At 51.2% G+C, this 22,024-nt stretch overlaps 2 protein-coding genes across 13 annotated transcripts; one reads left to right on the plus strand and one right to left on the minus strand.

The window, feature by feature from the left end:
• CYB561A3 (cytochrome b561 family member A3) lies at positions 1 to 8,839 on the minus strand. 9 transcript variants are annotated; one of them, XM_077748936.1, is made up of 10 exons: positions 8,720 to 8,839; positions 8,392 to 8,574; positions 6,770 to 6,861; positions 5,998 to 6,230; positions 5,790 to 5,897; positions 4,543 to 4,805; positions 3,254 to 3,462; positions 2,504 to 2,658; positions 1,141 to 1,297; positions 1 to 513 (listed from the first exon to the last, which is right to left on the minus strand). In XM_077748936.1, exons 6-10 carry the CDS (start codon positions 4,724 to 4,726, stop codon positions 490 to 492), a joined length of 729 nt encoding a protein of 242 aa, XP_077605062.1. In that variant the 5' UTR covers positions 4,727 to 4,805; positions 5,790 to 5,897; positions 5,998 to 6,230; positions 6,770 to 6,861; positions 8,392 to 8,574; positions 8,720 to 8,839; the 3' UTR covers positions 1 to 489. The 9 variants fall into 9 exon arrangements, with proteins under 9 accessions (XP_077605062.1, XP_077605066.1, XP_077605063.1 ...); XM_077748940.1 differs by lacking the exon at positions 5,998 to 6,230 and having other exon boundaries at positions 8,497 to 8,574; positions 8,728 to 8,839; XM_077748937.1 differs by lacking the exon at positions 5,998 to 6,230 and having other exon boundaries at positions 8,728 to 8,839.
• Positions 8,840 to 9,011: 172 nt separating this feature from the next.
• On the plus strand, positions 9,012 to 15,117 carry TMEM138 (transmembrane protein 138). Of its 4 annotated transcripts, none has more exons than XM_077748879.1 (5): positions 9,012 to 9,333; positions 11,264 to 11,530; positions 12,539 to 12,710; positions 13,862 to 13,937; positions 14,188 to 15,117. In XM_077748879.1, exons 2-5 carry the CDS (start codon positions 11,403 to 11,405, stop codon positions 14,334 to 14,336), a joined length of 525 nt encoding a protein of 174 aa, XP_077605005.1. In that variant the 5' UTR covers positions 9,012 to 9,333; positions 11,264 to 11,402; the 3' UTR covers positions 14,337 to 15,117. The 4 variants fall into 4 exon arrangements, with proteins under 4 accessions (XP_077605005.1, XP_077605007.1, XP_077605006.1 ...); XM_077748881.1 differs by having other exon boundaries at positions 9,014 to 9,333; positions 14,224 to 15,117; XM_077748880.1 differs by lacking the exon at positions 9,012 to 9,333 and adding an exon at positions 9,351 to 9,443.
• Positions 15,118 to 22,024: the final 6,907 nt, after the last annotated feature.

A 22,024-nucleotide genomic window follows, 5' to 3' on the forward strand; every position in this document is an offset into this window, starting at 1 on the left:
GTCTGGGTGGGCCAGATGGAGGGAGCGGCAGATGCCACCTGCCCGATGGTTGGGGTGGCCCAAATAAAATGCACACCTTCGGGGGAAAGCTGCCCGACACCGTTACCTCCCTCACTTGTCACATACAGGTTGTGCCCGCGTCCTGGCTTACGTAAGCTGCAGAGATTCCTACCGGATCCTTACGGGCCTGAAGGGGAAATCACCTTGACTTCACAGAGAGCAGGGGCAGCGTGAGCGGCTGGGGCAGCGTGTGCGGAGAGCCCGAGAAGGCGATGCCAGGAAGGGGTACAGAAGCCACCAAGCAGAGCAGGAGGGCAGCAGCTTGGTGGGGTGAGCAGGCCCCATACGGAGGCAAGGAGAGGTCTGGGCCCAAAGGAAGTCTATTGCCGAAACCAGAGAGGAGCCCCTGGCAGAGAAGAGCTTCTGAGGGGAACACCTCCGCCTGCTGATGGGAAACACCTCCGCCCGCTCGTGGGTGCCCTTCCCGCTTCACTCTCCGTCACGCAACAGGGGCTGAAATGACAAGCAGAGACACAGGGGTTAATGGCTGGAGACCACAACAGCCCCCGGCTGGCCAGAGTCACGCCTGGCCTGAGCGGTTCAGACAGACCCCCAACCCGCAAGGTGGTCCCCGCCCAAGCCACCACATCTCTCAGGGAAGCACCAAAGTCCCTCAGCCCGATGCACACCCCGTCTCACCACATCCCTCAGGGGGAAACCTGTCAGCCAGAGCCTGCGTGCTAAGCTCCCGCCCCCAACACTACCCCCAAGGCTGGAAGAATGGGAATTCCGACGCCCTCGCGTCATGCTCCACCCCCTCCTTGGGGGACAGAAGGCCACAATTTCCCCTCATGAAACCACAGGAGTTCGGGGAAGGGTGTAACCGTCTGTCCTCTCCCAAGGGACAGGCCCCGGGCACCCTTGAGCCTGAGCAGCTCCATTTGCCACCCTGGCTGGGATGTGCTGCTTGGACGCAGTGCACCCCCCCTCCCCAAGCCAACCCAACCCCACCGTCAGCCCATCTGGTTTCCCATCATGTTACTGAGGGGGCTTCCTGGCAAGGCCCAGGCCCGTCTCAGGTGACCCTTCTCTGGGCCTGGCCCTACCCCTCACCTAGAATGGAAGACCAGGACCCCATACCTGTCCTTCACTCAGGATCCCTGGCTCTGGGCGTTTCCAAGATGAAACCAGCAGGATATAGAGCACCAGGAGCCCAAAGACCACCACCAGCATCCCAGTGCTGTTGGCAAAGATAGCTTCACTAGGCAGACTGGAGTATGGCTGCGTGTCATTGTTCCTGAAGAGGAGAAAAACCACTGTGGGCCCTCGAGAGACTTTCCACCTGTTTGCCCAGTGGTGGACTCAGTATCCTTAACAGATGGGGAGAAAAGCTTCCAAGGACCATCTGTGACCCTGAACGTTAACATAGTTTCTCAGTCCCTGCCACCACAACGAATATCTGCAGAATGCTTTTTACCTATGAGGAAACTGAAGCTCAAAAAGGTGGGCTTGGGGAGGCTGGGTGACTCAGTCAGTTAAGCATCCGACTTTGGCTCAGGTCATGATCTCACGGTTTGTGAGTTCAAACCCCGAGTCAGGCTCTGCTGACAGCTCCGAGCCTGGAGCCTGCTTCGGATTCTGTGTCTCCCTCTCTCTTCTCTTTGCCCCTCCCTCACTCATGCTCTGTCTCTCTCTCTTTCTCAAAAAAAAATTTTTTTTAATTTTTTTTAATAAATACATAAAAGATGGGCTTGCCCATAGTCATATACCTAGTAAATGGCATAACCCAGACCTAAACCCCAGTTTGACCTCGTATCTTACTTGCTTTTCACTACCCACCCCCCTGCCTTAAAATAATGGGGGATGGTAGTGGTGAGGCAGGAGGTTGTAATCCTTTTTTTTTTTAAATGTTTTTTTTATTTATTTCTAGGAGAGAGAGAGAGAGAGACAGCGCGAGCAGGGGAGGGTCAGAGAGAAGGAGTCACAGACTGAAACAGGCTCCAGGCTCTGAGCTGGCAGTCAGCACAGAGCCCGACGCGGGGCTCGAACCCACGAACCGCGAGATCATGACCTAAGCGAAAGCCGGACGCTTAACCGACTAAGCCACCCAGGCGCCCCAGGAGGTTGTAATCTTAACCCCCAGCTCTGCCACTTTCAGACTGTGTGCCCTTAAGTAAGTTCCTTAACTTCTCTGTGCCTCAGCTCCCTTATTTGTAAGTGGCAATGACAGCAGTATCCCTGTCATAAATTGATTAGAAGATTAAATTTAAGGTGCTTAGAATCGCTTCTGACACACAGTAGGTGCAAAGTTAATTTGATGGGAGATAAATTTTTGCTGACCAGTTTACCAATCTCAACCTAAAGATTCCATGACCTTCCAGATCAAAAACGAGCCCAACTCCAGAGGCTCCCCACCCTTGAGGCCCTGTGATCACAGGGTGCATCTCTGGAAGATGCTACACCTCCCCCTCCCCATTAGGGTTGGGGGCCCCATCCCACTCACAAACTGAAGAAAAGCTTCTCATTAATGCCAGAAATGACTGATGCGACAGAGAGAGAGAGGATGATGGCCCCAAAGAAGACGTGGATGGGTTTAAGGAGGCCGCGCAGCCACACAGGCACCCAGGGCAGCAGGAAGACGACAAAGCCCAGGAACCACTGCGGACACAAGGAGGTACCGGGCTGCACCGTCCTGTTCTGGAAGGTGCAGCAGGCCATCCCGCTCACCAGCGCCCCCGACCCCACAGCGGCCCCTCACCCTTCTTTCCCAGCTCAAACCTCCCACCGGCCACCACACCAAGCTCCCGCACTGGGGTTGGTTTCTTAGCCAAGCCAGAATGTTCCGCAAAATGCTTAGCTAGAAGCCCAGTCTCCCAAAAGTCCAGCTGTCCTGGTAACGTCCCTGCTGCCTCCCGGTCCTGCCCATAAACCTCGCCTGTGCGGGGCTGGTGTCAGATGCAGAAACCACTTCCAGAATTGCTTCTGGTTCACAGAAGGGCGGGGAGTAGGGAAGGTGGAAAAGGCCACAGACCACATCAGCGTGGCGTGTGCCATGAGGACGTTAGGACCACGGAGGGGATGGCGGGACGGGCATGGGAACCACCAGTCTCCTCCGGCCACTCAGGCGGCCAGTTCTATGGGATGTTCCCTACAGGGCCATCGCCGCGCAACAGCCAGAGAACATTCGGTGCGGAGGCCCAGCCGGGGCCCACGGCCACCATCCACGAGTGGGAACCCAAAGCAGAGGACCCACCTGGCAGGCGAAAAGAAAGACGGTGACGATGCCTAGCCAGCTGTGCAGGGAGTAGAGGTTGGTGGTTCTTCTATGGCTGTGAAACTGAAAGACGACGACCAGCCCCAGCACGGTCAGGACGAAGGCCAGCAGGTGCAGGACCGCGTGGCCGATCTTCCACGGCAGCTTGGGCCCCAGCCACGACCGCGGCAGGCGGTACACCAGCGACGCTGCAGGAGAGAGCATCCCAGGGCGCGGCCTCTGCCCCTCGGCTCCCCCATCGCGTCAGGGGAATCGACCTGGCAACGTCCCTCACGGCCTCCCAACCCGAGAGGAAGGAAATGCTAGCACATCGGCGCCCACTCCTCGGCACCTCATATGGTTTGGGCCATGAAGGGGGCAAAGGGAGAAAGAACAGTGATAAACGGGAGGAGCGGGTTTCTCGGACATTACAGAACAAAAGCCCTCGTGCACAGTTCTGCGGGTGAAAAAGCAATGTCACTTTCCTTAGTTCTTTGAACTGAATTCTCACAACCGCAGTCAGCTGTCACAAACCCAGGCGTTTAGTCAGGTTAGGCTGACCGAGGTCCATAACCCGGCTCTGCCTCTCAGCTGGGTGGCATCTTGTTTCTAAATCTCAGTTTTCTCATCTGTAAAATGGGGATAGCGGCAGAGCCCACCTCACAGGCTTCTTGTAAGAACAAAACGGGATGAGGTTATCTGAAGTACACGGGATAAGCTGCTATGATCGTCATCACTGTTCCCATTTTGCAGGGGGAGAAAGTGAGGCTCGTCTGGGCCCAAGGCCCAGCTCTGGATGCACTAACATGGGCCGGAGAAGCAGCTTCCTCATGGAAGGACCTGTGTCAGGAGAGGCTTCAGTCTCCTGCTCCCTAAAACAGAGTGTTGGCAAAACTACGGCCCAGCGGCCAAATCCAGCCTGCCATGCATTCTGGTAAGTGGCTCTATTGGGACACGGTCACGGTTGTGTTTTCATGGGATCCGTGGCTGCTCCCAATACAAAAATACAGATGGGGAGTCGCAACATACATCATAGAGCCGGCAAAGTCTGGAACATTCACTATCCAGCCCTTTACAAAAAACAGGTGCCAACCCTTGCCCCAGAGCGTCTGTGAATCTATGCTTTTCAGATGCCCCCATCCTCACTACTACTTCCTGCAAATGACACCCAGGCCCACAGACAGCCCAGCCTCCCTCACTCTCATGGCCGCAAAGCCGGCAGTGATAAAGGCCAGCCCTGCCCCAGCCAGGTCGGGGTCAGAGTACACCTCCCGGGACCGCGCACTCACCAGCACTGTAGATCACCACAGAGCCAGCGACCATGAACACGGGGTGATAGTTGAACATGAGGATGGAGCCGTCCCAGGCAAAGCCACCGTGCCACAGCTGCATCCAGTAAACAGTGAGAATGATGCACATCACGCCCAGGAGCGACAGGGCATAGGAGGACAAGTAGAACCACCCGATGGCCATTCTGATGAGCCGCCCCGGAAGCAGCAGAAGGCACGCGTCCCTGCCGGCTCTGCTGACTGGAGCACACTCCACACACCAGCTAAAGGAAGGAACACCGAGCTCGCTCTGGCCCCACGGGTGGACGTTTCTCACTTCAGATCTCCTGCCACCAGCCTGGGCATTGCCCCGTGAGGCCTGATCTCTGGTTACGCACAGGGAGGCCGGCCCCCGCCCCAGCACCCACCCGCACACGGTACAGCCGGCTCGGGCCTGCGGCCAGCTCTGGAGGTGGGCCTCCTCTGCCGGGGCCGGGTGTCATGGCTCTGGGCCCACAGCCCTGGCACTGGTCTCCTTCCACAGGCCAAGAGGTAAAGAATCCACCCCACCCTTTCCCCACCCCCCACAGAAAATTAGGGATGGGAATCAAAATCCAGGCTAGATCATACAAACGCCTAGGCCCTCAGTTCCAACAGAAGGAGGCAAAACCATAATCTGCAAGGAGCAGACACACTAGTATCAGGAAGAAGGAAGAGAGTCCTTCTACAGAAAAGTTCTTCCCCAGATGGTGAACTCCGGGGGGGGCTATTCCTCCCTTTGGGGAAGTAAGATCAGCCTGTTGCTCTGGAACTCTCACACTCCCCACGTGCAACTGGACAACAGGTCTCAGGTGTCCCTGGGCCTGAGACTTCTGCTTTCTCTTCCTCCACGGAAAGTTCAGAGGAGGAAGCACAAATTCATGGTCTAGAAAGCCAGAGTTTACTTTTAGCTTTCCCTGTGTACCTGATAAACTCAGAAACCAACTTGGGTTTCAGACAAATGCCTCACACCAGGCAGGTGGGCGTGAGGTTTGACGGACAGACCCACAAAGCCAAGGGGCCGTCTCTGCTTTCCGCTAACTGCATGTGTAGGTGGCACAGACCCTGCTCTCAAGGCGGTCACCCTGTCCCGTGGACTCACACTGAGAAGGCGCCACTATGACATGCTGCAGTTCAGATCCCTCAGTCTGAAGCCACTAACAGAGAGGAAAGGAAGTCCCTGAAACAGGAAAGAACTCCCAAGGAGATAAAACATTGAATTTCCTCACCTTGGGAATTACTGGTAGGCTGACAGAGCGGGGGCGTCGGCTCCGAGCCTTATGAAGTAAGGCACCTGGGGCAAATCACTTAGCATTTGTCGGACTCGGTCTTCTCATCTGAAAAAAGGCACAGTAACAAGAATAGAACGTACTGAGTAAAACCCATGAACACAGGATCCCATTTGCTCCTCTTGACAACCCTGTGAGAGGGCCTCACCCCCATTTGACAGATGAGGAAACCAAGGCTCAGAAAGATTTGGGACGTCTGGGTGGCAAGGTTGGTTAGGCATCCGACTCAATTTCGGCTCAGGTCACAATCTCAGTTTCGTGAGTTCAAGCCCCACGGCAGGCTCTGCGCCGACAGTGTAGACCTTGCTTGGGATTCGCCCAGTCTCTCTGCCCCTCCCCTGCTTGTGCTGTCTTGGTTTCTCTCAAAATAAATAAATAACACTTAAAGAAAAAAAGATTAAATACCAGCATTAGGAACCAGTAAACGGGTATGAAGTTTCAAATCCTTGTCTGTTTGGCTTCAAGGCCCCTGTTTTCTCTTTGACCGTAGATTGTCAGAAGGTCAAGTGAGAAAATGTCCATAAGGACACCGTGAGAGCAAAATATTATGCTTTTCTTGATGTCGTCACAGTAGGTCATACCAGCTACTAACTAAAGCCTGAAGCTCATGGTCCCTGTACCTGCCCAGGCCTCTCAGTGGCCCCGACAGCATGTCATGCCAGTTCTCTCCATGACAGGTGCCCACCTAACCAGGAAAAGACACCGAGCTCTCCCAATGTGATCCACATTGGCAGTAATCACTGAGAAAGTTAGATCCGAGGGCTGGGGGAAAACCAAGCTTGCATAAGGCTGGATGGAGAAAATAATGCCACCGTCTTCCTAAAAGTTTCCTAACTCAACTACTGAGCTCAGAGATTTGCGGCCCAGCCTCAGAGGCGTCCCCTTAGTCCCCGTTAAGAGCAGAGGAAGTTTCGGGTCACCAGATGTTCAGTCACCCTCCAGTGAAGTCAGCATAAAGCACTCAGTCAGCAGGCTCCATCCATCAGACAGTATCTCTCATGACTTTCTTTTCCTTTGAAGAAGAAAAAAAACAAAAGTGAATATAATCCAAAAGAGACTGTATCCACCCCCCTAGAAGAGTCCTGGGTTACTGCTCTGGGACAGACTTAGAATACCCGACGGGCACACTTTCCTGACCCAGGGCTGCAATATTATACTGCTCACAGTACCCAGGGGAGCCCTTCCTCTGCCCGAGAGTACAAAAACAGAAAAAAAAAAAAAAGAACACAGTGAAAACTGCCACCCAAATACTGAGAATATTCTCTCATTTATTCCAAGAAAGTAGGTTTGTGCTACAACTTCAGGGTGTGCTCGCCGTTGTTTGGTCTCAGATTCTGCCCATTCTAAAGCAGAAATCCCCACACTCTTCTATAAAGGTCCAGGATGGTAAACATTTTAGGCTTTGCAGGCCGTGCAGTCTCTGTCACCACTGTCATCACCTCTTCTGATGTAGTGCAAAAGCAGTCATAGATAATACCTTCACAAATAAACACGGCTACATTCCCAAAAAGCTTTATTTGTGGGCAAATTTCAGGTTCATATCATTTTTACAGATCGCAAAATATTATCCCTTTCGTTTGTTAGTTGTTTAAAAATGGGAAAAACCATGGGGCACCTGAGTGGCTCATTCAGTTAAGTATCCTGACTTAATTTCGGCTCAGGTCACGATCTCACAGTTTCGTGCATTCAGGGTCCACATTGGGATCCCTGTGACAGCACAGAGCCTGCTTGGGATTCCTCTCTCTCTCAAAACAAACTTTAATTAAAAAAAAAAAAAGGCCATGCAGGTGTTGGCCTGTAAGGTACAAGTTTGTGGACCATGATCTAAGAAATGTACTCTCCAACCTAATACTTTCCTCAGTCCCTTGACAAAAAGGATTCTCCCTGGCTGCATCAGGTCCTGGGGTAGGAAATGCATAAGTTTCCATTCAGTCCTTCATCTTAAGAAAAGGTTCTATTCCAAACTCTTACAATATAACTTTTATAATTTAGAACTACAAGCAGATGAAGGAATAGAAAGTTAATTTGTTGCGCCTGCTTCCAGATGAATGGTGGGGGATTTAGGAATCCTGAGAATCGTTTTTTTTTAATGCTTTATTTATTTCTGAGAGGGCGGGGAGAGGCAGTGTGAGCAGGGGAGGGTCAGAGAGAGAGGGAGACACAGAATCTGAAGCAGGCTCCAAGCTCTGAGCTAGCTGTCAGGAACCCACGAACCAGGAGATCATGCCCTGAGCCGAGGTCGGACGCTCAACCGACTGAGCCACCCAGGTGCCCCAGGAATACTGAGAATCAGACTTCGGGTTCAGGTCCTAACCTTTTCTCTTACTGATCAAAACCACTGGGACCCAAAGAAAGAAAGGCACTTGGCCAAGGTGAGTGGCAGAGTTGGTACAGGAACCCAGGTTCCCTTCCCCTCAGCTCCAAGAACTCCTCACTTCCAAACGTAGCTTCTGTAAAATCGGGGCTCAGGAGTGAGGACCCCTTAATTCCAGCCAGGAGGTAGATAAGCAAGGTGCTCCTTAGCACCACAGTGATTACAGACCCGCCCTTCTGGACTGCTCCCTTTTGGCTCAGGTGTCCGGAGACCCGCTCCAGGAATCCCTGACTCTTCTGCGGGGCCGAAGGGCGGCTGTCGGTCCTAGCTAACCTTCGGTGAAAATTATGGCGAGGGGCTGCGCCTGCTGACAGCGACTTCCGAAGAGCTTTCGTGCCTGAGCAACCACACCTGTAGAAGGAAGGGCAAGGACAAAGGTGTCCCCTACAAAAAAGCTGAGCCCGAGCGAGGTTGTAGCGACAGCACGAAGCGAAGTAGCAGCGGAGCCAGCTCTCGAACCCAGATCCCTGAACTCCCCACCCGAGCTCTTTCTCACCCCCGAACCTCGGAGAGTCGCAGGGGTCTCCGAGGCACGCCTCTCGCCACCCGGCGCCGCAGCTACCAGGACTCCGGGCAGACGGAATCAGGGACTTTCTGAGATGCACCCACCCACCGGGTACCGCCACCCAGAGTTAAAAGAGCCGGGCTGCCTCCTTCTCTTATAGGCTCCCGGCACTTCCGGTCGCGCGCGCGGCCGCCTGGGAAATGAAGTCCGGAGTTGTGGACTCAACTCCAGCTCTTCCGCGGGCGTTTCTTCCCTAAGGAGTGCCGCCCCGGCTCCGCCCTGCCCCTCCCCTGCCCCCATCTCGTGTTCGGGGGGACGCGAAGCCTGTCGCCTGGGGTTGGGTCTCAGCAAGGCCGCGGAACAGTGACTGGGAGGGTCAGGGGCTGGGCGCGGCAACGCCGGGAAGGAGGCAGAGGAGCGGGGCCAGGAAAGCGGGGGCCCAAACATGACGGCCAAGTTGGCCGGAGCGCGCGGAGGGAAAGTCGGCGACCCGCCGACAGCTCCGCGCACACAGAGCGCGCGGCCGCCATCTACTTCCGGTATTTAAAACCGGTTCCCGGAAGCCAGGCCGGCGTCCCCATGACAACCGACGTTGGGTCTCTGAGGTGAGCGTGCTTGAGGAGTGGGGAAAGTGAGCAGAGTCGGAGTTTCTGTTGTCTCTGTTGGCTTTGGGTGTTTCGCCAAGGCAGCCCCATGTTGACGTGAATTGGGAAGGGTGAGGAAAACTGCCCTGGGTCAGAGGGAACGCGGCACGGAGCGGGGGACAGACCGAAGACGACTTCGTTCTGTCGCGCATCACTGCTGCCCTACAGCGGAGGGCATCCTTGCTGTAGAGTTGGCGGTGGGCGTTTCTGGGTCACGGATCCTCACGACCGCCCTCCGTGGTGGCCCGTGAAGCCCTAGCTTAGAGCGCGGGGCTTTGGTGTCACCGCTCGTCGTGACCCCCGGCTCTGCTCACTTGCTACAGGGAGGAATGACTTGAACCCTGACCCTGTATTCTTGCCTGTAGAACGGGGAGGGGGGGTGTCATTCATCACCACTTTGCAGAGCAGTTGGGAAGATTAAAGGAAATTATCCTGGTTGACGGGGTTGTCGTGGCGCGGTGGGGGTGGGGAGGGCGTGTAACTATCAATATTATTTGACGAATAAGGAAACGGCTCAGTGNCAGAGCCGCTGTATAATATGGGGATTATATTCATAATAACTGGCTGCTTCTCAGGACGGGTGTGTAAGTCAGTTAATATAGAGTTTGTAAGTTATAAAACATTTTACAGATGTTAATTTTTTTAAAGTTTTTTAAAACTATTTAGTTTTGAGAGAGCAAGAGAGAGCAACACAGAATCCGAAGCAGGCTCCAGGCTGTGAGCCAGAGCTGGGGGGGACGAGGGGGGGGGCTCAAACCCAGATCTGTGAGATCATGACCTGAGCTGAACTCAGACACTCAACCGACTGAGCCACCCACGTGCCCTGATTTACAGATGTTAAGTTCACTCTCTTACACTTGGCAGCATTTTGAAATTTATCTATAGATTTCACCCAGCTGGAGGGGTCACAGGACACCTCGGGCCTTGGAATGTACCTTCCCTGGTGCCACCATGTTGCTACCACCTGAAACATAAAAGTTTTGCAGGAGAGCACTGTTTTCTCTCTGATTCTTCTGCCCGCACCGCTTCCCCTCTCCTGTGCCAACATCTTTCCCGCCTGGTGACGTATCTGCTGATCTGTTACGTCAGAGGCAGCTTTGGACAGTAGCTAAGAACACAGACTCTGGACCCAGGCCACCTGATTCCGAATCCCAGCTCTGCCACTGCTACTAGCTTTGTGACCTTGGACAAATTATTTTACCTCTCTGAGCCTCAAGTGTCCTATCTGTAAAACGGATGGAGTAATAATAGTGTGTCTTCTACTTCGTGGGGTTATTGTGAGATTTAAGCAATCTTAGTGCTTAGGATAGTCCCTGGCAGGGGTGCCTGGCTGGCTCAGTTGGTGGAGCATGGGACTCTTGATACTGGGGTCGTGAGTTTGAGCCCCACACAAAATAAACAGTCCTTAGATGTTGCAAGTGATATATAAAGGTTTGCTGCTTCACTTGGTATTAGAATTAATGTTACTACACGGCTGGACAGTCACTCTTTGTAGACCCCAGGATTCCTCGGAACTCCGAGGTAGAAAGGGTTCTATGTTGGGGCACCTGGCTGGCCCAGTCCGAGGAGCATGTGACTCTTGGTTTCAGGGCTGTGAATTCGAGCCCCATATTGGATGTAGAGATTACTTACAGCAAATAAGCAAATTCAAACTTAGGAAGGAAGGAAGGAAGCAGAGAGGGAGGGAAGGAGCTCTGCGTTTAGAAGCTTCCAGGCATGGAGAAAGTTTGAGGGTGAGGGTCCCTAAAAGGAGCAACTAGTGGGTGTGGTGGTGGTGGTTTCAGTCACTCATGTGTCCCAAGCACCTGGAATGCTGCCTGGGACACAGTAGGTCCTCAGTGTATATTTATTTTATTAATGAATTTCTAACCCCCTCCCCCTCCCCCAACAGGCCCTGGTCTCAGAGCCCGGGAAACAGCTCTGATTCTGAGGAACTAGTGCTCCCCCCTCAGTGCTGGGGACAAAGCCAGGAGCCGGCTCCCGGATCACTGTGGGATGTGCCCCGCGGGGCCCAGTAAAGCAGAAGGAAGATGCTGCAGACCAGTAACTACAGCCTGGTGCTGTCCTTGCAGTTCCTGCTACTGTCCTATGACCTCTTTGTCAATTCCTTCTCGGAGCTGCTCCGGATGGCCCCCGTCATCCAGCTGGTGCTCTTCATGTGAGTTCAGGGGGTGGGGCTGGACGGCTGGACCCAAGCAGCTAGGAGGGCCCCGACGGCTGTGATTGAGCATTTTAAAGTTACTGACGGGAAAATAACACATCTTGGGTATGCCACGGTCCCGTCCTTCTGTCCTTCTACCAGGAGTTCGGGGGTTCAGGGGGCAGTCAGAGGGTCTGGCCGCCGACCCTGTCATTTTCTTCCTCTGTGGGTTGAAACCTTACAGCACCATAACAGAGGGTTACAAAATGGCAGGTTAAAAGGGTAATCGTATCAATCCATATATATGGGATGGAAGTGGTTGGCATTTTTCCCACACAGTGATTTATAGACTCCGTGTGGCAAGTTCTCAACAGAAAACTAGTCTCTGGCTCGGTCTTCCTTCATTCCATGAGTATCCGTCAGCCTGGCAGATGGTGTTCTAGCCGCAGCGGTAAACCTGACAATTTCCTGCTCTTCCAGGGCTTCCATTCTAGCGGAGAGGGATGGTGAACAGTATTTTAAAAGATAATTTTATATGGTAATAAATATTATACACTGGCTGTAAAGTAGGTGGGGGTGGGGAGGGGAGGGCTCCTCTAGGCGGTGGGGTAAAGCAGAGTGTTTCTGAAGAGGGGACACCTGAACTGAGACCTGAACGGCACTAAGGCAATGTCCGTGCAGAGATCGGGGAAAAGGGGTCGTTGGCATCTTGCTAGATGGAAGTGCCTGACGGGACCAGGTTACACGACAGGCGGAGGGAAGAAACCGGCTTCCCTTCCCCAGGGTCCAGCAGTGAAGAGCGTCAGGGCAGGAAAGCCTCATCTGTGGACTGAGCTCCAGTGACGGGGCCGGCCAGCAGTTTTAGTCCCATGTATTTGGGACCCAAGGCCCGTGCCACCTCTGGGGGGTTTCCGGAGGTCCAGACCACAGGGAAGGCCAGACTTCATAGTGTCCCGAGGACATAGGGCCAGCTCTCAGGTCACCCCACAGGCCTCCATCTGGCTGTGCTTTGTTTTGTGTCTGCAGCATCCAGGACATCGCCATCCTCTTCAACATCATCATCGTTTTCCTCATGTTCTTCAACACCTTCGTCTTCCAGGCTGGCTTGGTCAGCCTCTTGTTCCATAAGTTCAAAGGGACCATCATCCTCACAGCGGTGTACTTCGCCCTCAGCATCTCCTTTCACGTCTGGGTCATGGTAAGAGTGGAGCTCGGAGTTCCTGAGTCCCTAAGGGGCTTGAACAGCTTTGTCTCAAGGAAACCAGCGTCATTCTTTCACATCTCGCAGGACCCTGGGTGGGAAACAGGTGAAATGAGTGTGGTCCCACCTGGGGCTGGGCAGGTGACAGTTGCACAAGGCACCTCTGCCCAACCCTTTATGTTAAAGGACTGCCTTATCCTGGAGTCAGGGGCCACTTCTGGAATATTCAGTTCACCTTTACTCCAAACAGTCCTGCCAGAGCTAAAACAGGAAGTCGAGTCTGTTTCATCAGTAGCCATTTGGCGGGTGGGTGTCAATACAGGGAATTCTTAGGCATTGGTGTCCCGTGGGAAATGGCCAGGCCAAGAGTGCCCCTTGCCCTTCAGTGCTTCGTGACCTCTGCCGTGTCCCCGTCACTTACACCAGAAGAACCCTTCTCCAGGGTGCCTCCCTTTAGTTCTCACAGCCTCAGAGCAAATGAATGCCAGGTTTGGTGGTTTCAGATTCCTCCTGCTTCCTGAAAGGTTCCCTCTGTTTGGGTAAAGCCTGTGCTTCTCATGCACTCACTTTGATGGAACGCATTAAACCTCCAGGTTCTCTAGTTATTTCTCTACTAAAGCTGCCGCCTTAGACTGAGGCTTCTGGTAAGTTCCCCTTCTTATTCTATGGAAAGAAGTAGCACTCACAGGAAAGAAAGAGCAATGCCCAAGTCTCTAGGTGCTTCCTGAAGAAGATGGTCTCTGCTCTCGTTCCTGGGGCCAAAATAGGTCCTGGCTTTGTACTGTAAAGCTGTTAATCTGATTAAACCCCGACTGCACTAAGCCTTTATCTGACAGGAAATGAGCCTGAGCCTGAGATCTTCAATGACCAACCTGAACTCCTTCCTGAGATAATGCGTAGTACTTCTCCGTGGAAAAGGCTATGGAATGGAAGGAAATAAATAGCTTGGTTCAAACTTCCTCCTTCAGGGTTAAAAGGATCTTTCCTTTGAAGCAGAAAAGGGAATTTGAAGCTCCTTTGAGAAACAACTGCTTGGGGTTGTGAGGAGAAAGGAGGGGGAGATTAGCCTGATTTAAAACCACGCAGCATTTCTGCAGCTAGCCACGTGGAGAAGCTAACCTTTCCCTGTGTACTTCTGTCTCCTGCAGAACTTACGCTGGAAGAATTCTAACCGCTTTGTCTGGACGGACGGACTTCAAACCCTGTTTGTATTCCAGAGACTGGGTAAGGACCAGAGCAGCCTCAGGCGTCACCTCGGTACCCCCACCCCCACCCCCCGCCCGTGGCTCAGGCCACTAAAGCCCTTGAGCCTCTCTTCCCAGGCCAGCTCCCCCAGCATGGGATGAGTGGAAGGGCCGTGGCCAGAACAGGAGAGGTGGTGGCCCACTGCCCTTGCTGGGAGTCCCTGGGAGGCGGTGAGGCAGGGCCCCTCCGCCTTGCTGGGTTTGGTTCTTAGCCTGGAACGTGCACTCAGGAGCATCCCCGAAGCTCCTTCTCGCCTTGCCCGCAGTGGCTGTGTTGTACTGTTACTTCTACAAACGCACCGCCGTGAGACTGGGCGATCCTCGCTTCTACCAGGACTCGTTATGGCTGCGCAAGGAGTTCACGCAAGTGCAGAGGTGACCGCTTCTCGTCTCTCTGATGGATGCCTTTCCTTCCTGACAGAGGCTGCGTCTGTGCGTCTGTGGGGTGGGAGCTGGCCCTGTGCACGGGAAGCAGCCTGGCCTTCCTAGGACAGGCGCCGGCCACTCGTGTTCACCAGGCAGGAAGGAGGCTCTTCCCTCCTGCACTCGGAAGTGTTTCCCAGTACAGATCCCAGCACGCAACCCTCCCTGGCCTCCTGCCTCCATCCCCTCTGCCTTTTCTGCCCTCGGCCCCTCTCTTCCTCACGGAAGGCTGTGGGGCTTTCTCCTTGGCGAGCTGTCACTTCACCAGGTACAGGAGGGGCTCCTGACGCCTACCTTCTTTGCCCCGAACACTAGTGACTGACTGAAGGATGCAAAGAGCGTCATTTCTGAGCTCCTGACTGACCACACTGTAGATGTTCAGATTTTATACCCCAGGCGGTTTTTCTTTTTTTTTTTTTTTTTTTACATTTTATAAATAGGAAATAAATTGAATTCTTTTTCCATAAAGGCTGGAGTCTGTCTGGCTCGATCTCCTCACAGATAAGAGGCATGTCATGTCCTAGCCTAGCATCTTCTTGACCCAGTGGGCAGCTTGAGCCACGGAACAAATACAGATAGTTATTGAGTGCCCTTATGAGTGCAAGCTATTTTGGTAGGAATTCAAGATGTAATCTGATGCCCCACCCCGACGCTTACAGGAGTTCCAGACTTCTCTACTTTATCAGACTCTCCCTGCCATTAGGACCCTAAACTGCTCTCAGAAGAATAAAACCATTCCTTAGCCTGTTTTGGCAAAAGAAAAATTTTAAACTCACGTGCCCATAGTATCAGTTTTTTATGTCGGAATAACGCGTGACACACATACCACCAAACTTCAGCGGCACTGCCCAGTGAACAGTCACAGGGCTTTGGGGTCTTGGGGTTCAGCTGCCCCGGCCGGTTCGGGTGACATCTGCTGGGCTTGCTCACGGGTTGCGGTCAGCTGCAGGTCAGCCAGGCCACCGCGCGGGTCTTGGGATGTGGGGCTCTTGGCTAACCTAGGCCGGCCTCAGCTGGGATGACTGGGCTCTTCTGGTTCTCATGACTCATCCTCCAGACTGGCCTGGGTCTGTTCCCGTGACGGGGGCAGAGGAGCAGAAGAATGAGCCCCATTGTGCAGTCTTCCTTCAACCCTCTGCTGGTATCGTGTCGCTTAGACCCCCATTGGTCAAAGCAAGTCATGTGACCAAGCCCAGGGTCTAAGTGGGAAAGCACATAGGGAGTCCACTACTCAGGCTCCCGCACTGCAAGGTCGCTCTGCAACCCGTTGTTCCGAGGTACTTTCGCACAGGGGCTGGCAGCCCTTTTCTGGGAAGCACCGGAGAGTAATTGTTTCAGGTTCCAAGGGCTGTGTGTGTATGGTCTTTGCTGGAACCATGAGCATGCCTTCCTCTGCTGTACTTCACAGACGCCGCGGTGTTTCGTGCAAGCACGAGGCTTGTGGCAGCCCCGAGTCGAGCCAGTGTGGTGGCGCCATCTTTTCCTCCAGCGTTTGCTCCCTTCGTGTCTTTGGGTCAACTTTGGTCATTCTCAAGACATCCCAAGCTTTGTCGTTGGGATTATTTGCTCTGGTGCTCCGCGCTCGTATTGTTGAACAATCTCGTTACTGTTGTAATCGTTGGGGGCACCGTGGACCACACCCGTGTGAGACTGTGAATACAGGCCGTAAATGTGTGGAATGTTGTGACCGCTCCACCGACTGGCTGTCCCCCGTCTCTCTCCCTCTCCTTGGGCCTTCCTGTTCGCCGAGACACAACACTGTTGGAGTTAGGCCACCGAATGAGCCTACAGTGGCTTCTGAGTATTTAAGTGAAAGGAAGAGGTGCACGTCTGTCGCTTACAATCCAAAGCCAGCGTGACTCAGCTCAGTGAGGAAGGTGTGCCAGATGCCAAGACGGGCCAAAAGCTAGGCCTCTTGGGCCAAATGGTGAGCCAAGCTGTGAATGCAAAGGAAAGTTCTTAAAGGAAAAAGTGCCGCTCTGGCATTCACACACACAAAGCAAAGCAGCTTAGTTGCTGATTCCAAGAGGGTTCGAGCGGCCCAGAGAGAAACTCACGCCAGCCCCATAGTCCTATAAGCTGGAGCCGAACCCAGAGCAAGGCCTGCACGCGCCTCAATTCTGTGAGGGCTCAGAGAGCTGAGATGCTTGAGAAGGAAACCCTGAAACTAGTGGAGGTGGGTTCAGGAGATTTAAGGAAGAGGCCGGCTCCATAACATCAAGGTGCAGGGGTTGCGGCTGCAGGGACACTGAGGCAGGGCCCTCCCTCCACCTGCAGAACAATTACAGCTCACTGGAGGCTCTAATGATGGTTAGCATTTTGTAGCAATTGTTTTTTAATTCAGGTACTTGCATGGTCTTTTTAGACACGGTGCTAGTGAACCCTGACTGCAGTGGAGTGTGAACACAACTGGCGTGTGCACCAGGAAGCCAGAGCATTCATTGGACTCGCTTTATTGTGGTATTTTTCTTTCTCATGGCGGCTTGGAACCAAACCTGCAATCTCTGAGGGCTGCCTGTGCGCAACCTCAGCATCGCAGGGTGAGAGCAGAGCAGCCATGAGCATGCATCAGCGAGTGCATGTGGCTGTGTCCCCAGAAAACTAAGGATGCTAAAATTTTAATTTCATATTGTATTCATGTATCACGAAGTATTTTTCTTTAATCTTTGTTTTAAAGCATGTAACGTAAATGTAAAGCTAGTCTTAAGGGCTGTGCGGAAACAGGCTAGATCTGCCCCCGGCCATAGTGTGCGGAGCCCTGGTTTAGAAGCCTAGAATAACGTTCTGCAGAAAGAGAGGCTGTAGGTAATCAGCTGCACTGTTAAGATGTTAAGTTCTCAGGGGCACCTGGGGAGGCTCAATCGTTAGGCATCCAACTCTTGATTTCAGCTCAGGTCACAATCTCATGGTTCTTGGGTTAGAGCCCTGCGTTGGGCTTTGTGCTGACAGTGCAGAGCCTGCTTGGGATTCCCTCTCTCTCACTCCCTCTCTCTCTCTCTCTCTCAAAAAAAAAAAAAAAAAAAAAAAAAGATTTTAACAGTTATTTAAAAAAAAAAAAAGTACAATGTTCAGATAAACCGTGTAAGGCCCCATATCCTATTGTTGAAACAAGCGATCTAAAAAGACCTAACAAAGCTCCCATCTCTACTCACTATACCTTCATGTGCAAAAAAGTGACAAGATCCCAATTTTGAACTTTCACAAAAGCTCACCACAATTCCTGAAAGATGCAATTTTCTGTGCCCAGGAATGAATCAGGGCTAGGTTGTCGTCTGCAATTGTTGTCACCAGGGAGCACAGCCACATGCCTGTCTCCTCAAAACATTTGTGGCACTTCAGGGCCCTGGGAGCTCTGAGGGGTGTGTGTGTGTGTGTGTGTGTGTGTGTGTGTGCACGCATGCGCTTAATATGTTCCTGTGGTACAAAATTCAGGTTCTAAAAAGGTCTGTCCAATCCACCTTCCCACTGCTGTCCTCAGCCAGAGCTCCTTCTGCTACCCCTCGCTGACAATCTACACTTATTTGGATACTTCTTATAAACACTGTGACATTTCAGAAACAGCGTTACCAAAAATATATACAAAAGACAAAACAAGAACAAAACAGTTGCCATAATCCTATCCCAGCCATTTATTTCCAATCTTGGACAATACGTGTGTGTGTGTGTGTGTGTGTGTGTGTGTGTGTATTTTAAATGCAGCTGTGATTATGGGGAATATGCCCTAAACCAGTTTGGTTTTCCACCCCTCCCCCAACTCAGCAGTAGGAATGTGTTTTTAAAATGTGATGTTAACTCCTTAAGGACAGTCTGCTTTCAAAGTTCAGAGGAAAGAAAACAATTTTACAAGTGCTTAGAGACTTGATAGCAGAGAGTTGCTTCTGGCTGACCGGTGCTCCAGTCATAAACTAGAAAAAAAAAAAAAAGATAAAAATCGTCGTTTTAAAGGGCCTCAGAGAATTACCCAAGGAAGGGTAATTGGGGGATTGGGGGGACCTAAAATTCTAAAGTAGGGAGATTCACTGAGAAGCAAGCTGACTCTTTGCTCCAGNGAAGCTAAGAATCCAGGCGTTGCCCAGACGAGGGTTACAGCCAGGAAACCAGAGGCCTCCAAGCTTAGTGGTCTTATCACACTGGAGGGACAAAATCGAGGGCTGGAGGAGCCTTAAAAACAAAACAAGATCCCCTCAAGATATTTACCTAATCTTATGGCCAGAGGCTATCAAAAGCTAAGCCTCAAAGCTCTGAGAAGCAGAATAGAATTTCTGGCAGATTTATGGAGCTGATAATTAGAATTCCCGAGGGAACTGGTGAGCAGATAAAAAGCTCCAGATGACTCCTTACTAGGAACAAGATGCAACAAACAGGTAGACTGGTGCTTATCAAAACTGGAGCACAGCCTCAAACCAGAATAGTTCCTGAGTGAGTTATCTGCCTTGCAGAGAAAAGAGCAGAGGAAAAAACATCTAGAAACACTATGATTTTAAGTCTATTTCTTTATTTTGAGAGAGAGAAAGCACCCATGTGCAAGTCAGGGAGAGGCAGAGAGAGGGGGAGGGAAAGGTTCAGGCCTCCCACTGACAGTTCAGAGCCCAACGCAGGGCTTGAACTCACAGACTATGAGACCATGACCTGAGCTGAAACCAAGTGTTGGGTGCTTAACCGACTGAGCCGCCCAGGTGCCCCAACACTATCATTGTTTATACACCATTTCTGGACCTAATACTAATTTCTAGCAAGTTAAGAAATAGCCCTGTGTTATTTAAAACCAGAATCAAAGTGAAAGAAAGAAAGAAAGAAAGAAAGAAAGAAAGAAAGAAAGAAAGAAAGAAAGAGAAAGAAAGAAAGAAAGAAAGAAAGAAAGAAAGAAAGAAAGAAAGAAAGAAAGAAAGAAAGAAAGAAACAGGTTATTCAAATATTGGAGAAATCAGACAAAGAGTTTAAACTATGATTGATATGCTCAAGAAATAGGAAATAGATAAAATTTAAACTACACCAAGGGGCTTCTAATAATGTCTCAGATCCTATGGGAATGACCCTTCCACAGATAACTGTAAAATCAGGACGTAATATGAAAAAACAGCTCCTTGAAGACACGAGATTGAAGGGAAAGGCTGGTGGGCAGTCCACACTCAGAATCATACAGAGGAAGTTCCCTATTTTTGCTGCTTGTAGCTGCGTAGTAGGCAAAGTGGCATGTACAATACGCTGGTAGGAAGTCTCAGTACCATAGTACCAAGCCCAGGGAACCCAAGCCGTGGGCAAGTAGTATGAGAATCGCAGAAGGGAGGCACCTGGGTGGCTCAGTCGGTTAAGCGTCTGACTTCGGCTCAGGTCATAATCTCACGGTTCATGGGTTCAAGCCCCGCGGTGGGCTCTGTGCTGACAGCCAGCTCAGAGCCTGGAGCCTGTTTCAGATTCTGTGTCTCCCTCTTTCTCTGACCCTCCCCTGCTCACGCTGCCTCCCTCCCTCCCTCCCTCCCTCTCTCTCAGAAATAAATAAAACATTTAAAAATTTAAAAAAAGAGAGAGAGAGAATCGCAGAAGGGAAGGAGCCAGAGAGGCGGGAATCCCCAGATTCTGTGTCCACATCTCTGCCCAAACTCTGGCCCACGCATGTGCAAGCCAGACTCCAGGCAGCTCCACTAACGACAGATGGAGACAGATTGGAGCCGTCAACCAGGAAGTGTGGTCTGCGGTGTGTATCCAAGCAGGCTAATTGCCTGACGCAACCAAAGGCACAGACACACGGGACAGAAATCAGAGCGTCCACACTTCAGCCTTCAGAACTGACCTGGACACGAAGATGAGCCAGATACTGGAGTTATAACCGACAAGGGTATTAACGCAGCGATGGAAATACATTCTCAGCAAAATGATAGATGAGCTCAGCAAAGAAACCAATTATTTTTGAGAAACAAATCCTGGAAATAAAAATGACTGTACCTGAAATGTTTTGAATTAAATGGGTGGATGTAACAGCAAGAGAGGGGATAACGTGGGACGCCTGGTGGCTTGGTCGGCTAAGCATCTGACTTTGGCTCAGGTCATGATCTCACAGTTGGTAAGGTCAAGCCCGGCATGGGGCTCTGTGCTGACAATGCGGAACCTGGAGCCTGCTTCCCTCTCTCTCTGCTCCTCCCCCGCTCACACTCTGTCTCTCTCTCTCAAAAATAAATAAACTTTAAAAAAAAAAGAGTAGATAGGGGCGCCTAGGTGGCTCAGTCGGTTAAGCATCCGACTTTGGCTCAGGTCATGATCTCACGGTTTGCGGGTTCGAGCCCCGCGTCGGGCTCTGTGCTGACAGTTAGCTCAGAGCCTGGAGCCTGTTTCAGATTCTGTGTCTCCCTCTCTCTCTGATCCTCCCCTGCTCACGCTGTCTCTCTCTCTCTCAGAAATAAATGTTAAAAAAAATTAAAAAAAAAAGAGTAGATAACGATGAGTCAATGAACTAGAAGATAGACCAGTAGAAATTACCCAAGCTGAAAAACAAAGGGGAAAGAAAGGTTTAAATAAAAGTTTCACAGACAAGGTGTATCATATCAAACAGTCTGACATGTAATTGGAAGACAAAGAGAACAGAAAAAATATTTAAAGAAACAACCGCCAACAATTTCCCAAATTTGAAGAAAGATTTATAGATGTAAGATACTCCACAAACCCACCTGGATCAACACAGAAGGGCCACCGTGAGGATATCATGGTCAAACCATTGAAAGCCAAAGATGAACCGCGAATCTTGAAAACAGCAAGAAAAGACAACACCCCACATACAAAGGAATAACAATTAACGAACAGCTAGCTTCTCACTAGAAATTGGAAACCAGAAGAGAAGAGAACAACGTCTCTGAGATGCTAAAAGAAGACAAAAAGGTCGAGTCAGAATTCAGCAGTCACCCAAAATATACTTCAAGACTGAAGTTGAAATAAAGACATTTGCAGATAAAAGACATTTTCAGATGAAGAGAACAAATGCCAAGAAATTCTAAAGGAGTTCTTTGGCTTCAGGGGAATGACAACAGATGGAAACTCAGATCCTCAGAAAGGAATAGAACACGTCGGAAACAGTGTCTGGTTAAATATTTTTCTTGTTTTCTTTTTTCCTGTTAATTTCCTTCTAATACATATGAGTGTAGAATGCACATTGTTTTCAAGTACCTAGAATGTTGACCAGTATACGTTGGGCCATAAAGCAATTCTCAATACATTTAAGAAATAATAAATGTAAAAGGATAAAGAGTCTGTTCTTTGATAATAATGGGATTGAGCTAGAAATCAGTAACAATAGAACAAACAGCGAGGTGGTCAGTCGAGGTCCGGTCAGGAGTTAGAAACCACATGGTCATTTAAACGTGACAGGTTTACTATAAAGAATCATTAAAGGGGCGCCCGGGTGACTCAGTCAGTTAAGCATCCGACTTCGGCTCATGTCATGATCTCACAGTCTGTGAGTTCAAGCCCTGCTGAGCCTGCTTCAGATTCTGTGTCCCTCTCTCTATGCCCCTCCCCTGCTCGCACTCTGTCTCTCTCTCTCAAAAATAAAGTTTAAAAAAAAATTAAGGGGCGCCTGGGTGGCTCAGTCAGTTAAGCGTCCAACTTCAGCTCAGGCCATGATCTCACAGTTCATGGGTTCAAGCCCCCCCTCGG

This window comes from Crocuta crocuta, unplaced genomic scaffold (genome assembly GCF_008692635.1).
Source record: "Crocuta crocuta isolate KB4526 unplaced genomic scaffold, BGI_CrCroc_1.0 scaffold323, whole genome shotgun sequence".
Classification (NCBI taxonomy): domain Eukaryota; kingdom Metazoa; phylum Chordata; class Mammalia; order Carnivora; family Hyaenidae; genus Crocuta; species Crocuta crocuta.